General features: G+C 42.5%; 1 protein-coding gene across 9 annotated transcripts in view; it reads left to right on the forward strand.

Annotated features, from left to right (window-relative positions):
• cicb (capicua transcriptional repressor b) overlaps window positions 1-14,936 on the forward strand; it is a 54,393-nt gene that overhangs the window by 14,887 nt on the left and 24,570 nt on the right. For 8 of the 9 annotated variants that reach the window (XM_041793822.1, XM_041793821.1, XM_041793824.1 and 5 more), the window contains one exon: window positions 2,710-6,659. In XM_041793822.1, the coding sequence (XP_041649756.1) occupies window positions 2,837-6,659 (3,823 nt within the window). In that variant the 5' untranslated portion in view covers window positions 2,710-2,836. Of the gene's footprint in view, window positions 1-998; window positions 1,277-2,709; window positions 6,660-14,936 lie in introns of all 9 variants that reach the window. The other variant, XM_041793823.1, reaches the window with a different exon arrangement.

Genomic DNA, 14,936 nt, shown 5'->3' on the forward strand with positions numbered 1-14,936 from the left:
TGCAGTAACTTAATTGTTCATGCTGTGGATTTGTTCAGCCAAGATATTGGCTGTGAATATCGACAGAAATTTTCTTACCTGTCAATCCTGATATCATGCTAATAGTATCGTGTGTACCTAGAGAGAAGTGGTCTTAGGTTTTGAAATAGTTTTTGAGTGTCTATTATGTTTGCTTGATAAATGTATTACTCAAGTGTCTTAATAAAACTATTTAGAAAAGAACCATAGAGGTCAAACATACACTCTCACATGAAGTATATATTACTTTTGCATTATTTAATTGCTTCCTTGCAATTGTTTGCAAACATTATTTATAATGCTTGCAATGTAGTAAATAAGAACAATCTCTCTATTTGAGGGAATATTTTTATAACATTAGTTAACTACGGATGTTAGCAGCACATGTGGTTCTGTTGCATGTATACACAAAATTATCTTTTCAAGGTTTCAGTACTTTGAAAATTCATAACATAAACCACCAAATAAGTAAAATTAAACACAGTTGTGACCCTGTGTTGAAAACGAAAGCATGTATTGTTTTAGGGTCAAAATGGAGAGCCAGTGATGACTGTGTGAATGACTCGGGTGGTTTATCAGTTATACAGGACCAGGAAGAGATGCTTTTCTGTGCTGCCGGAAGTTGTTGGTTTCAGAAAACAAACGGTTAACAACAAGGTCACCTTATATATGTGTGTGATGAACTTTTCCCATGGTCAGGACAGGAAGTGTGAGTGCTGAATAAATTAGTCTGTGTCTCTTTTAGGAGGAGTGCAGGCATGTTGGTGAGTTGCTGAGCTTAGCGGAGAACACATATGCAGAGTGTGTACAGATGTGTGTGTGTGACTGTATTTAGCTTGTAATCTTGCATCAGTGAGTGTGCCTGATCCTGAGCCAGCCTTATAATTTCTCTCATTTCTGGCTCATCTTACCATCGCAGATCATTCCAGTTATATTGTCTTTTTGTTGTGTGTTTGTTTGTACGTTATTGTGTGGGGCAGTAAGATGACAGCAAAACAGGAAAAACTCGGAAAGACTGAGACATCGAGAAAAAGCGAGAGAGGGCCAGCGAGAGCTAGAATGACTCTGGAAATTCCCAGTGACTGCACAAGAACAGCCTACTGGAACAAGCAGTCAAACAGACGCACATGCTCCTCTCTCTTTTTGTGTGTGTGTGTCTCTCTCTCTCCCCATCTCTGTCTTTTTCTCACCCATGTTGTAGGATGACCTCATCCAGGCAGCTGCCAGCCCCTTCCTCTTGATGGCAGTTAAAGTGAATGTGTGTATCTGTGTTGCTGTTGCATTCTCACTTAAATCTCGCAGCATCAAGTGTTTAATGCATAGCTTGAGCATAAGGGGACACGGTTCGAGAGATCAGGCAACCAGTAGTATGAATCCCCGGTGTGTGCAAGTGCGTTAAATTGATTAGAAGAAGTCATTTTATCTCTGTGTGCATTTGAAATAATAGATATGTAGGCCTCTTTGAGCTGACATTTGGATACTGAAGTCCTACGCATGAGTGACCTTGGATGATTACCTTTCTTAATCCTTCTTTTCTTTGTTGATTTAATTGCCTTTTTTAGCTTTTGCTTTGTATAAACTAACTTAAAATCTAGGCAGTTTCTCAAGGTTGCTTGATTCGTACTCAGTCTCCAACAACTTGCCTCTGCTGACTTTTGATTGCCAGGGATGTAAAAACACATTAAAACAAAGCACAAGTGTACATTTCAATTATTTAAGTCAAGATTACTTAACCATAGTAAGACTTTTTAATAAAAAAGAATAATGATTAACACATGAAATATCATTATGACCTCAGTTCTGATCAAGCAGTTTTGATTTCAACAGGGCTATTAAGGTTAATCATGATAATTTAACATCCACATATGCTACTTTTTATTTTTATTTTTTTTAAATAAAATGTGATTAATGGCATGCTTTGTTGTCCTTAGCAACAGCAGCCCCCAACCACAGGGCCATGCCCCAGTACTGGTGCGTGGGTCATTTGGTATTGGGGCAAACAAGAAGAATTACTTTTTAAATTTTCCATTTCATTGACAATCAGAGTCTGACAGATGTTTTATTATGACAAATGACGGGATTCTCTTCTGTTATGTGTTGTCTGTGCCTTTGACCTCTTGACACGTGTGAGAACACCTGTCTCAGTCAAATGATCAACAATTAAGCTCACAAGCAAGCTAAAATGAGTAAAAAATCTAACAAAAAAAAACCTTGTTGGAAAGCTTCTTTACAAAGAAGAAAATCTCAACACTTTCTTCACTTTATTTATGCCGTATATATCATTTTATTTTGGCTTGTTTTTCCCCTACAGTTGTGGCAAGTCCATGAAAATGCTGTCTGTTTTTTAAATGGTCTGTGGCACAAGAAGATCGGGGGTGCTGCTTTACAACACACTTTTGTTAAGCCACTGCAGCATCTCCCTGCAGCCACAGTGATATAGAATAAGTCCACCACTGCTCCTTAATGTCTCAAACTCACAGACAGCTGACACAAGTAAATGCTTGTGATGCACACTATCGTACATCATGCAGACATAGGATGTGAATCAAAGCATATGTCAGGCAGTGAGCCAGTGTAGTTTGTGCACTGTTGCACACTTCCAGGTATGACGTAATTTTTGTTCTCAACAATTTTATGATTATGAAGATAATAAATGACCACGTCTTCTCTTATTCCCCCCTTCTTTTTCAGAGCACAGCACCGAGGACAGAAGCACAAGAAGGAAGAAAAGGAAGAGAAAGAATTAAAGGAGTGCCTTATAAGTGGAAAAGAGGAGCATTTGTGAAACCTGCCGCACTTTCTAAAAGGTGAAGAAAACATGAGACCATTGAAGAAAAACAGAGGCCGTTCTCCTCTGATAAACAGGGGAAGAGGAGGGAGAAGAAGAGGGGGCTCCCAGCCCTTACAAGAGAAGGACCTCAAAAGAGTCAAGAGGGAGACACTCGTCAAAACCTCACAGCTTACCCCCAGCACTCCCTCCACATGCAAGCAGACCCCACCCACAGCCTCAAACTCCAACGACAAACCAGTCACAAACAGCAATACTCATCTGAAGGAGGAGCCTGCAGAGCCAAGGAAACCTGTGGAGCCAGATGCAAAGGATGGAAAGAAAGAAGAAGAAAAGACAGAAAAGGAGAAGATCGAGAGGACAAATGGAAATAGCACCAAGTCCACGGATACTGTTGCGTTTCCTGCCTCTACCCCAGCACCGATCTCTACAGCCACGCCCCCTCTGGCCACAAATCACAGCTCAGGCTCAGTCTCAGTCTCTAGTAGGAAAACAGCCACATTTAAGGCCCGTGTGCCCAAGAAAAAATACACATATGAGCACTTTGCTAACAACACAAGTTCCCTCACTACCATTCCTACCTCCAACCCTTCACTCATACACAACAGTTACTGTAATATTAACAGCAAAATAAGTGATAGAGTGAACATGCCCAATAATAATTTAAAGAGTGGTAACAGTATTGATAATAGCATTAACAGAAGCACTAACATGGGTATAAGTAGTAGTAATAATAGTACACTTAATCTGACTAACAGTAGTAATAGTAACGCGAGGAGCCATAGCACTTTTATTAACAGCAGTAATAGCAGAAGTTACAATAGCTCAGGTAATCAGCCATCAGTGCTAACTGTAGAAAGTAAAGCTACAGGAGCAAACTATTTTGTTTCCACAGAGGACAGGGCCCCCAGGATAGTAGATTTACAGGAAAAAGACTCCCCAGTTAGAGAAAATGATTCAGATGGGACCTCTAACTCAGTGCGTTGCTCGTCTACGGACACAGCTAGCGAGCACTCAGCTGATCTGGATGTAATGGAAGCAACAGGATCAAGCTGTCATCAGAAGAACAACCACATTCCAGCTCCTCTCCTTAACTCGCACACTAAGGAGGCTGGCATCTCAGAGGGGCTGACTGAGGCTCTGGCAAAAGGCATGAAGAACCAGCGAGTTCTGGCCCGTCAGATTAGAAGGAGCATGGCTTCAGGAAACAGAAGGGTTAAAGAGATTGACTCATGCACTTTATCGTATGTGTTCAGACCAGGAGTGGTGCGCAGGGTGAGTGGAGGTGCTGTTGAGGTCCAGCTCCAAGGAGAGGAGATGTTTGTTAAATATCCTTTTAATGGGGGAACCTCAATGTCATCATCACAGGACAAGAGCTCCGTGGAGGTGATTTTGGATGCGCCTCCACCTGGCATGGCACCTGTATCCATTGGGACCAGAGTGTGTGTACCCTTTGGTGGAGAGGAGAGGGGTCCTCTGCTGTACAGAGAGGGAATTATAACAAAGGTTGACCCCCACCCTGGTGTCTCATTTCCTTACCAGGTGCTCTTGAGTGAAGATTTTCAGGACAGTGGAGGGGTGGGGGCAGAGAAAGAAAAAAGGAAAGCTAACAATCAGGCTGTATGGGTGTCCCGACAAAGTCTGAGGCTGCTCACTCGTCCATGGGAGGTTCCACATATAGATGGTGGGAGGGCAAAGGAGAGAGAGAGAGACAGGGAGAGGGAGGAGAGGGAGCGAAGGGAGGAGTTGGAGGTAGAAAGAGAGGTATGCCAGTTGAGCATTGGAATGGGGGTGCTGGGAGGGGGAGCAAGGTTAGGCAATAGTTTTTCACATGAAGGAGTTAAAGGAGGGCATCCCTACAGAAATGCCAACCCCTCTCCTCACTCTGGTGTAGCTGGCGACACAGTACAAGTCTGTGGAGATAAATTCTCTGACAGGGAGAGGCAGAAACAGCCAACCACTCCAGAAGAAGATGTTGAGGTGTCTTGTTTTAACATGGGTCTCACTGTTGGAACTAAGCCAAACTCTGCAACCTCTCAGCACCGAAATATTGTCTCCAAGTCCAATAACTATTCCCCTTCCTCCCCCCACCTCTCTGTGGTGCGGGGTCTTGGTCCCCTTCATATCTCCACCCTAGCCAGTCCTCAGCCACCACCTTCCCCTGCCTTCCTGGGCTCTGATTTAAACAACACTCCAAACCTACCTCCATCAAAAACCACTCCAACACAGACCCCTATTCCGACTTCTGGTGGGGGGTCTTCCACTACCTCCTCCCGCTCTAGGACACCACTCTCATTGGCTCAGCAGAAATACAAGAAAGGTGATGTGGTGTGCACCCCTAACGGGATCCGCAAGAAGTTCAATGGTAAGCAGTGGAGAAGGCTGTGCTCCAGGGAAGGCTGTATGAAGGAGTCACAGCGGCGAGGATACTGCTCCAGACACTTGTCGATGAGGACCAAAGAGATGGAGGCATCAGGGGGAGAGAGGGGAGGAGGGGGGAGCAGCTCAGGGACAGTCACCCCCTCTGACCTGCGTGGGAGAGCAAGCAGTGAGTTTGAGTGGGACGACACATCAAGAGAAAGCAGTGAGACTAGTAGTAGAGGAGACTCTAGGCCTCGCTTGGTCCTCCCCACCCTCCTCCCCCACGACCTGTCATCACGCTTTGACTTCGATGAGTGTGAGGCTGCAACCATGCTCGTGTCGTTAGGGAGCTCCCGCTCCGGCACCCCCTCCTTTTCACCTATCTCCAACCAGTCGCCCTTTTCTCCTGCCCCCTCTCCCTCACCCTCTCCGCTGTTTGGCTTCAGGCCGGCGAACTTCTCTCCCATCACTGCCTCCCCGGTTCTGCAGCACCGGAGGCACAGGCAGCCCAGCGGGACAGGGGGAGGTGGAGCAGGGGGCAGTAAGACCACAACCTTAGCTGGAGGAGGAGAAAGGGAGAGGCACACTTCAGGCATCCAGCCCTCCTTCCACAGCAACCTGACGTTTACAGTTCCCATGAGCCCCAGCAAACGAAAGACTGATGCACCTCCTCCACCTCCCCTCCCCTCACACCACCATGATTACACGCCCAAGACAGAGCTGGAGCAGGGGGAGCTCAATAACTCTTTCAGGGTGCTGTCCCCCCAGACACCCGCTTCACATTCCCACACACCCACCTTCTCCCGACCCAGAGGAGTGAGCACCCCATCCTCCAGCAGGCCTCCATCCTCCCCTGCTGTGTCCCCTCCTCCTCTACTGATGTCTCCTACTCCTTCTTCTCCTCTCACCCCTGATGGAGGACCCCGTCGAGTGGTCCCTGTATCCCAACAGGCCTTGCGGGACTCCCCTGTTATTGTAAGAAATCCTGAAGTCCCACTGGCAAAATTTACTGAGTGCCCCTTGGGAAGAGGAGGAGATGGAAGTGGAAACGAGGGGGGGACAGACAACACCACATCTAAAGACACTGTCCTATCCCCCCTCAGCCCTCAGCCAATCTCTGGCCTCCAGGTTCCCGTCCCGATCAACGCTGCTGCAACTGCAGTCTCAAATGGCACGGTCCTCTTACGGAGTCCAGCCCAAACTCTGGTGCTTGTATCTCCATCCCCCTCCTCCCTCCCCACCTCTGACACCCCTGCGGCCCCCCTGCAAGCCCTGTCAGTAACAGTTAGCACAACGGTCACGGCTCCTGCTCCCAGCAGCACAGACAGTTCTGGGGAACAAGAGGAGAACAGGGGGACAGGGTTTGGAGGTGAGGTCCAGCAGCCAGTCCCCTGTCACCCCTCTCCTACTGCTCTGCTGCCCCTCATCCTGCCAAATGAAAACCTTCATCCCGTCCCAAGAAAAGACATCATTATGGGACGTCCTGGCACAGGTGAGAATTTCTGCTTCTGTGTGGATGTGATTTTTAGGTTTAAGAAGACACAAAGAAACTATGAACACTAAGACATAATGATTTGTGAATTTGGCTTAACTGATAAAACATGAATAATGAGATGATATGTGCATATTACAAAGTGTGCTTTGTTCATCTTTAATGCTGCAAGAAATGTATTTAGACCACTTCAAAAATAAGTAAAAGATGTCTTGTTTATCAGAAAATAAATACGATCAAAATAATTACAAAAATATATATTTTTTAAAGTTTTTTTTGCTACGTATTTAAAAGTAAAGAAATAAACAGTTCAAACATTTTTACAACATGACAAATTAAATTGCCGCTCTGTACATAGGATAAAAAAAGAGGAAATCCTCATACCTGTTTAATATTTAATGAATCCCATTTTTTGGAAGAACATGAGGACCACATGGGAGACATTTTCTGCATCATCCCAAGAGTGTGCCATTAACAGTTCTGGGCTTTCTGCTTTTTTATAGTCAACATTTTTAAATGTGTTTTCCAATTCAATTATAGGCATCCGAATGTGTTTACTTGTTAGGAGAATTATCTTTTTCTTGTCTGAATCACATCTTTTTTTATATGCTGTTGCTGTTTAATTTAGAATGCTGACGTTCACATAGAGGTCAGCTCAGAATGGACTGCAGAGTCTCTTTTTACTGTCCCAGACTAGTAGGATATGAAGAAATTTTGCCGTATGATTGAGTTGATTGCTCGAGTCGGCAGAGAAGTGCAGTGACAGTGAGGATCTGTTGTAAAGGTAAATAGGGGGGGAGTAAAAAATATAGTTTGTGGATGTCGAAAAGATTAATCTATTGAACTGGTACATTGTGTGAGTATAGCTTTACAAGTTCCTGTTTTAATTTTACAGACACACCTTTACACTAAGACATACACTCACTTTCAAAACACAGATAGAGAACACACGAGGCTGTATCAGAGTGTTTCTTTTATAGCACAGAATTTAAAAAAACACTTAGTGAGAAGTCCCTTAAAATATTCTCTGACTGTCAAACACAAACAGAGCTTAAATATTTAACTGTTATGATGTTGAATTAAATTTATTCTGTAAACCTTATGCATCTTTATATTTAATGCAACAGTCATATATGTCATAAAACAACAGCCATTTAATGATATTTTTCTGCTTTATGTAATTAGTTGTGAGAGAGGAGCTAACACCTTGTGTAGCAGAGAGTGAGGTTTACGTTAACGAGCCAGTGACTCGGCCTGCGTGTGTGCGTTGATGCCCAGTGAAAGAAGCTTCTGTTGGCCAGCATGCTGTTGTCCCATATGGCTTCAGTCGTCTGTCCTGCGTCCTTGTGTCTGTTGGTAACATTGAAGTAAATGCTAAGGCTGTTCACGTGACCCCTGTAAGCCCTGGAAAAGGCACCTGTGATTCAGCAGGTCAGGACAAGGCTTGCTGGCATCAAAAACTAAACACTATTTTCACCATACTCGCTTAAATCACTAGTCAGCACTCAGACATCTAAGACTAAGCCATACCATCCACCCGAGTAGCTCTTAGAAGAGGGGCTGCATTGATCTGATCTTTCATGAAAAAGGGCAATTTATCACATTTCACAAGACAAACATTGTTATGATACAAACAAAACACCAAGTAAATGATTGAGTTCTTGTTTATTTGAAATTTCTGTGCAAAAGGGTCACACATGCTGGATGCAGAAATATTTTTGCATATTTTTGTGCGTTTATGTGTGCATATCTTGGAGTGTGCGGTGATAAAAAAAAAAACACATGCATGATCATGCATATACTCGTGTTTTCTACAGGGATTAAGCTGTGTGTTAAACAAGATTAGCTTTGTTGATATTCAAGAGTCTCTTCTATATTTTAAGTCTTTCAAGAGAAAAACTTTGAGGCTGCGTGGTAAAAAATATACCTGCACTATATAGATGCTGTATAGTAAAGCGGGGAATTATATAGTTAGATGGAAAAGGAAAAATCAGAAATCAGAAAAAAACAGAATCTGAAGAGAAAGAGAATAATAGAGGAGTGAAAAAGAGCAGCGCTGCACATGAAATTAACATTTAAAGCTGAAGCAGAAAGTGTGTATGGAGCGTGTGGGCTACATGTACAGTATGTAGGCCAGTTACGGACTGTTTCCACCAACTTGTTTTTGATTTTGTGTTTGAGAGAGAGTGAAAGGCGGGGATTAGATCAGACAGAGAATGAGGAATGCCTCGGAGAGAACAGCAGCATAGACGAACAGACGAAGGAGGAGGAAAAGTCGAGGCTTTAACTGCAAGTTCTGAACAAATCCAACCCTTCTTAAAAAAAGTCCAACCAGTACACTTCTTATTAGCATGTGTGTGTTTGTGGGACTTCCTGATCTTGTCATTAATATCTTCTTACTCACTGCGAACTATTTCCACTGACTCTTGATGTTTGTGTCCTTGTTTGTTTATTGGTGGCTCAGGTAACAATACAGTGTAACCTGGCATGGGCAGCATACGTACTTTGTTTGAAACACAGAGGTGTTTGTGTGTGCATGTGGAATATATGTTTTAAGTTTCACTTCATTGTGTGACTTTAAAAAGAAATGTTTTCTCACACACTTGTGTGGGAATTTGCGGCATTATAAAGCTTGTTTGTGTGAGAGAAAGCGTAATTTGTCTACTTCTCAGTTTGGTCATAGATGGTCATGTAGCATCAGCTGAGGTTATGCTATGGCCTTCTGACCTCATTCGATGTGTATGTCTGTGTGGACGTTTGCGGCTGTGACAGAGAAGTGGACAGGAAAGGCAGCGCTGTCATTTTGAGTGTACGCTCCCTCCTCAGATCCCCTTTTTTGCAGCTGAAAGGACTCTGAATGAATGAATAGCATCTCTTTGTGTGAGGGCATGCACGCTTGCCAGTGTGTGTGTGTATATGTGTGTTAAAGTGTGTGTGTTCGTGCATTGAACACATTTGAATGAGGAGCAAATGTAGGTGTTTATTACGGAGTTAGAAAGTGTGTGTGAGCTTTTACATATGGTTGTGGGAGAGTGCGAAATGCGAGGGAAAACTCGCAATCACTGTGCGTATGTGTTCAGTCACACGCGTGGTATGTTTGTGATTTTCATGGTTGTGTAGGTGTTTGTCTTCTTATTGGCTTGTGAAAAGTGTTTGAGCTGGGAAGTTATTCTTTTTTAAGTTGTAAAGATTTTTCTGGAGGTTTTTTTTGCCCAAAAAATTCTTAAATACTTTTTTAAGTGAAAATATGCTCTATACTTTTAATAATTTAGGAAATTTCCCCTGCCATTGTTTCACAATAACATGAAAAGAAATGACATTTTGAATACTCTTTGGAATTAAAACTGCTTTAACTTGGTGTCAGATTATGTTTGCATATTAGACGTGTGTAACTGTGAGTAGTTGTGACTAATGTTTCACAGTATACGTTAGAGATCAGCATGCGAATGAATGTGACCGTGTTAATTTGCACACATTAGACGTGGGCCAGAATTTTGCTCATATTGAAACCACTTCAAAACCTACAGTGAAACCTGGACTGCTTAGAGTTCTCAAACATGGGATGACAAATCATGTATGAGAGAACATTAACACCAACTGAGGAAAACAGAAAACTCTCAAAAAGGTCCAAACTTGACATTAAAAAAACATTGTTTACAGCTGATGAAATAGATAAATTAAAAGAGGGCAAACTAAATCTACTGTTTGCTCCTGTGGACAGGTCGACATTTTAATTAATATAGGCTGAATAAGATTACTGTGAAATATCAAGGAGTTAAAAAAAGACATCTTAGATTGATATTAAGGGATACCCATATAGTTTAACTCATGAAGTAAAGTGCAGGATTAATGTGTAAGAAGTCAAGAGACCATGATTTACAAGACGTGGAGAGCAGGTTAAACTAATTTCACAAATTACTGAAAATATAAGTAGACTGAGCTCTTCCTCTGTTATCTGGGTTAGATTTTCCTGCTTATATTCTTGGTTTTTACTTATTCAATCAGAAATGAGGCATCAGTCTCTCGGCTCATTCAAGCTCTTCAACTGTCACACACTTATAGAAAACACTGTGTACTTTTACTGTGGGTTTGGGGTTTCACACCTAAAACACACTAATGAGTCGGTAAATTAGATGTTTTTTTAAGTGTTCCTCTAACTTTGTATAGGATATAACAGTTTTAATAACATGTACAAAACTCTTAGCGACAAGGTGAAGGATGAGCTTTTTTTATGGTGTCACGTGTGTGTTGCATGCACTGTGTGTGTATGAGACAGAGTATCCAAGCGTCAATCATTGAGTACCGGATGTGATGTGTGAGCGCCAAATGTCTGTTGCCATGGCAACAAAGCAAACATCACACTGAGGTAGCCAGTACATAACACAAAATATTCACAAACAGAAATAGCAGCCCCTGTTTGTGTGCATGCATGTGCGTGTCGGTGTGTTTTCATGTGTGTCTGTGAGAGCGTGGCACGTGTGCTTGTGTCACTTTCCACTGAGAGAGGAGGAACTTCTGCACGCTCACATGTGTTTACACACAAACACATTAGTGGTGGCTCCTTCTTATTGCGTCTCGGGTTTTTCAGTCAACATTTCCCTGCAAACAGAAACACATAATCAGAGGGTTTCCTCTAAATTATTTAAGCAGAGACTGAAGTGTTCTAGGTCAAAAATCCTTCGACACACTTAGATTTACAACAACCGCTTCCACACCTAATACTGTTTTCCGTCCTCTTGAAACATTACAACAAAATATTTTACTTCTTTCAGAACTATTGGGAATAACAGAAGCCGTAAATGCTCTTGAAAAACTGGCAGAAGAGTGTAGGTGTCCTTTTAGCACACATGAACTCAATGACCTTGTTGCTGTAAAGGTCTTAAGTGAGTTTTTGCTCACTTGTATCCAAATCTCAGTTTTAACATAAAAACAAGCTTACTCTGTGACCATGTTTGAAACTGACTGCTCTCCTTTAGAGCGTGATGGAAAGTAACATCATTAACTCATGAACAGAAGTCTCTTTTTTTGTACTTTTTCCCCCTCAATCATGCCTTTTCAAAAGATCTGTCACATCAGACACATCCAGTAATTTTAAACATCAAAATTCCAGGTATGAATGATTGAAAATAAATTTAAATTTAGCTTTTTTTATTAAGTGTGCAAGTGTTCTTTATTTATCTTGCTGTGTTGCTCACTTGCACACGCAGTTTTGCAACACTCAGTAAACACGTCACGCTCATTTTAACACACATGAACACTTTTCGCACTGTTATTTTGCAACTGGACGTGTCTTCCTCCTCTTCTCACTCACTGTCCTCTGTCTCATTTTTTAACATTTTCTTTTTTAAAAAATTATGACACATTTGTTTTAACCCTTCGCTCCATCGCATTGCAGTGGCTTCGCCTCCCCTCCTCTTCAATTCACTCTCTTCATCCTGGTCTACCCGGATACGGATACCCGGGAATAACATCCCCACTCCCTCCCGCCCCCCTGCTTTACGTAACGCTTAAAACCCTGCATATCCTCCCTGGCCATGGCAACAACCACATCTGGATCACACAGCCATCTAGACTGGCACTGAAGCGCGTGTGAAGCCCTCAAGACTTACCACAAAAGTCATGTGCAACGATAATCCTGTTTCCTATTTGGCGAAGCATACTTTGGGGAGATTCTCAAAACGTACTGGTTCAGTGGGACTCCTCAGTCTGAGGTGGCTCCAAGACTTGCATGCACATAAAGTTTGACCAGCGTACAGATTTGTCACTGCATCTTCATGATCTCAGTTAATCCCAGGTTTATTCATCTTAGGATAACACTGTCTAAATGCGTTCCTCACATTTAAAAGTTTGGAATGAGGAGAGTTTTATACAGCGTAGGAATTCCTTTCTCTCTTCTTCACCTCACTCTCCTCCTCTGCTTTCCTTGCATCTCCTGCTCCACAATTGCTGCTCTGGTTTTCTGCTCTGCTGGCCATTTTTCTGCAGCCTAGTAGTGCCCCCAAATGGCCAAACACATACATTACAAGCACTTTCATATAGTGTGTAAAAAGATCTGGGTCTACAAATACTGGTATGAAGTTGGTGTTTTATGCATTGTCTCTCATGCTAATTATTCACTGTTGGAAGGACAGAGTAAGAGAATTTGCATATGTTTATACTAAGTGTAAAGCATGGTTTTACGAACTATGAGATCCATTCACTTCCCAATAATGGTCATTTTATTTGTGGAATGCACTGATGAGAGCTTAACCTTTGCAGCATTGAACAGTTTTATGCTAAACTGTAAGTAAAAATAGCTTAAAGCTCCAAATGAGGCTATTTACTTTAATCAGTCTCCTGTTCACATCTCTAAAATCCATGCACGAAGACATCCATAAGTGAAATAGTAAAATAATGGTTGAACTTTATGTAGACCCATAAGACATTAATGGTCAGTTGCAGACTTGTGACTGCAGGCGACATGGGGACCTGTGCCCAACATTGCTGTTGCCATGGTAACTACAAAGGACTGGTGGATCGAGTTATAATTGGACGTAGCGAATGGTGGGTTGTGGGAGGGAGAGACACCGAGCACAGGGGTGGAAGATGAATTAAGGAATGAGAGAGACTGGATGGGAGAGCGAGCGAAGGCGGTGCTCCTCCTGCACAGTGCCGGCGTAGGTAAAGAGGAGGAGGAAAAGTTTCTTTGTTGTGTGAGGTCATGCGGTGTTTGACAGATGTAATTGGGAGGCAGAGACATGCATACATATGCACATTAAAGGCACGATGTCTGTGAGAGGAGACAGCCAATGAAAGCTGCTGAACACCTACACACTAATACTGCACCGCCAGCATGGCAGCAGGCACAGATAGTTATGCTCAGCTAAGGGGAATTTCTGTTCTACTGTTTTTTTTCACACCTTCTCTCTTACTCTTTCCTTTCTTCGCTGCTTATCTCTGTTCCATATGACTAAGCTCTAAAGTGCTGTGGTTTCAAAGCAGGGTTTCATGCCTACCTCACTCCCTCCCTCTAAAGACATTTTCTTTAACTTTGGAGAACACCTTTATATACTTTAAATGTTGTGTAACAGACAAAAATGTATCTGAGATGACTTAGATGACTTACAGTCAGTCTTTGTTGAGTGTTATGGCCACAGCAAAAAGTTTCTTTCATTACTGAACAACCTTATTGCTTGATTAAATGTCAAAAAAGGCACATTCTCTTCAGCTTCCCTAAACCAAAATTGCTTCTTTTGGAAACTTGAACTTCATCAGCTTTCAAAGATGATTGAGAAAACCAGCAAAGCCTTACATTAAAGAAAGTGGAAACAGAAAAAATAAATAGCTTTGCTGTAAAACTGAGTGGGACAATAAACTAATAGATCCAAATTGTAATAAATAAATTAATGGGCTAATTAATGGAGCTCCACCAGATCATCCCCAGATCCTAGTAGTATGCAAACAAAACTGAAGAAAACTCATTCCTCTGCTCTGAGTTAATGATCAGATGTAGTTCATTACTGGTGACTTGTAATGTTTACCCAGGGTTGAAACCACTGAGCAGCCTGAGTAATCCCTCTTCTCCACCCTGTCCTCTCTCACCCTCTTTTCCTTTCACTCACACAGCCAAGTCGTTAGCCTTGCTCAGCTTGCTAGGTTGACTTGTTGAGAGCGCAGTGCAGCTGATAAGCCTGTAATCTCTCCCTCTCTCTCTTTCTCTCTCTGTTTTCTAATGCCTTATAGTTGAACCCTTCCTGGAAATGCCCCAGCTGTAAGAGGTACACACAGTCACCCCATTTTTTCTATGCCGCAACATGCTCTAGAGATGCCAGCAAATGAAGATATATGAGATGAGTTTCTTAACTTGGACACAATACAGCGGTGCATCTTTTTGTTAAAATATTGTATTTTCCCTTGTATAGTTGCAAGATTTCAGAATTTCCTTTTATGATCTTATCAAAAAATGTGACCCGGGATGGAGAGAGTTAACTTTTTTTTACTACTGAGTAGAGCAGCAGGCTCTCACGAGCCCATTGGTTCACTCCTAGGCTCGTGATGAGTAATTAAGTCCCTCCCAGTATTGTATTTGTCTTATGGATAGATGAGCTAAGCAAAGCATGACTTCTTGACTCATGACGAGAAACCAAATTGTGTACAAGTACTCTACCTTTTGGCCCCTACGCTCTAAACCTGAACAGTATTTTTAAACGCTTTGTCTCTCTCTTCCCCCCATCTGTGGCCCCCCATGGCCCTCCTCCCTTTTAAGTGAAGTTGTGTTTTCACAAGTTGTTTTCTCTC

The sequence above is a fragment of the Cheilinus undulatus genome, linkage group 8 (genome assembly GCF_018320785.1).
Source record: "Cheilinus undulatus linkage group 8, ASM1832078v1, whole genome shotgun sequence".
In the NCBI taxonomy this organism is placed as follows: Eukaryota; Metazoa; Chordata; class Actinopteri; order Labriformes; family Labridae; genus Cheilinus; species Cheilinus undulatus.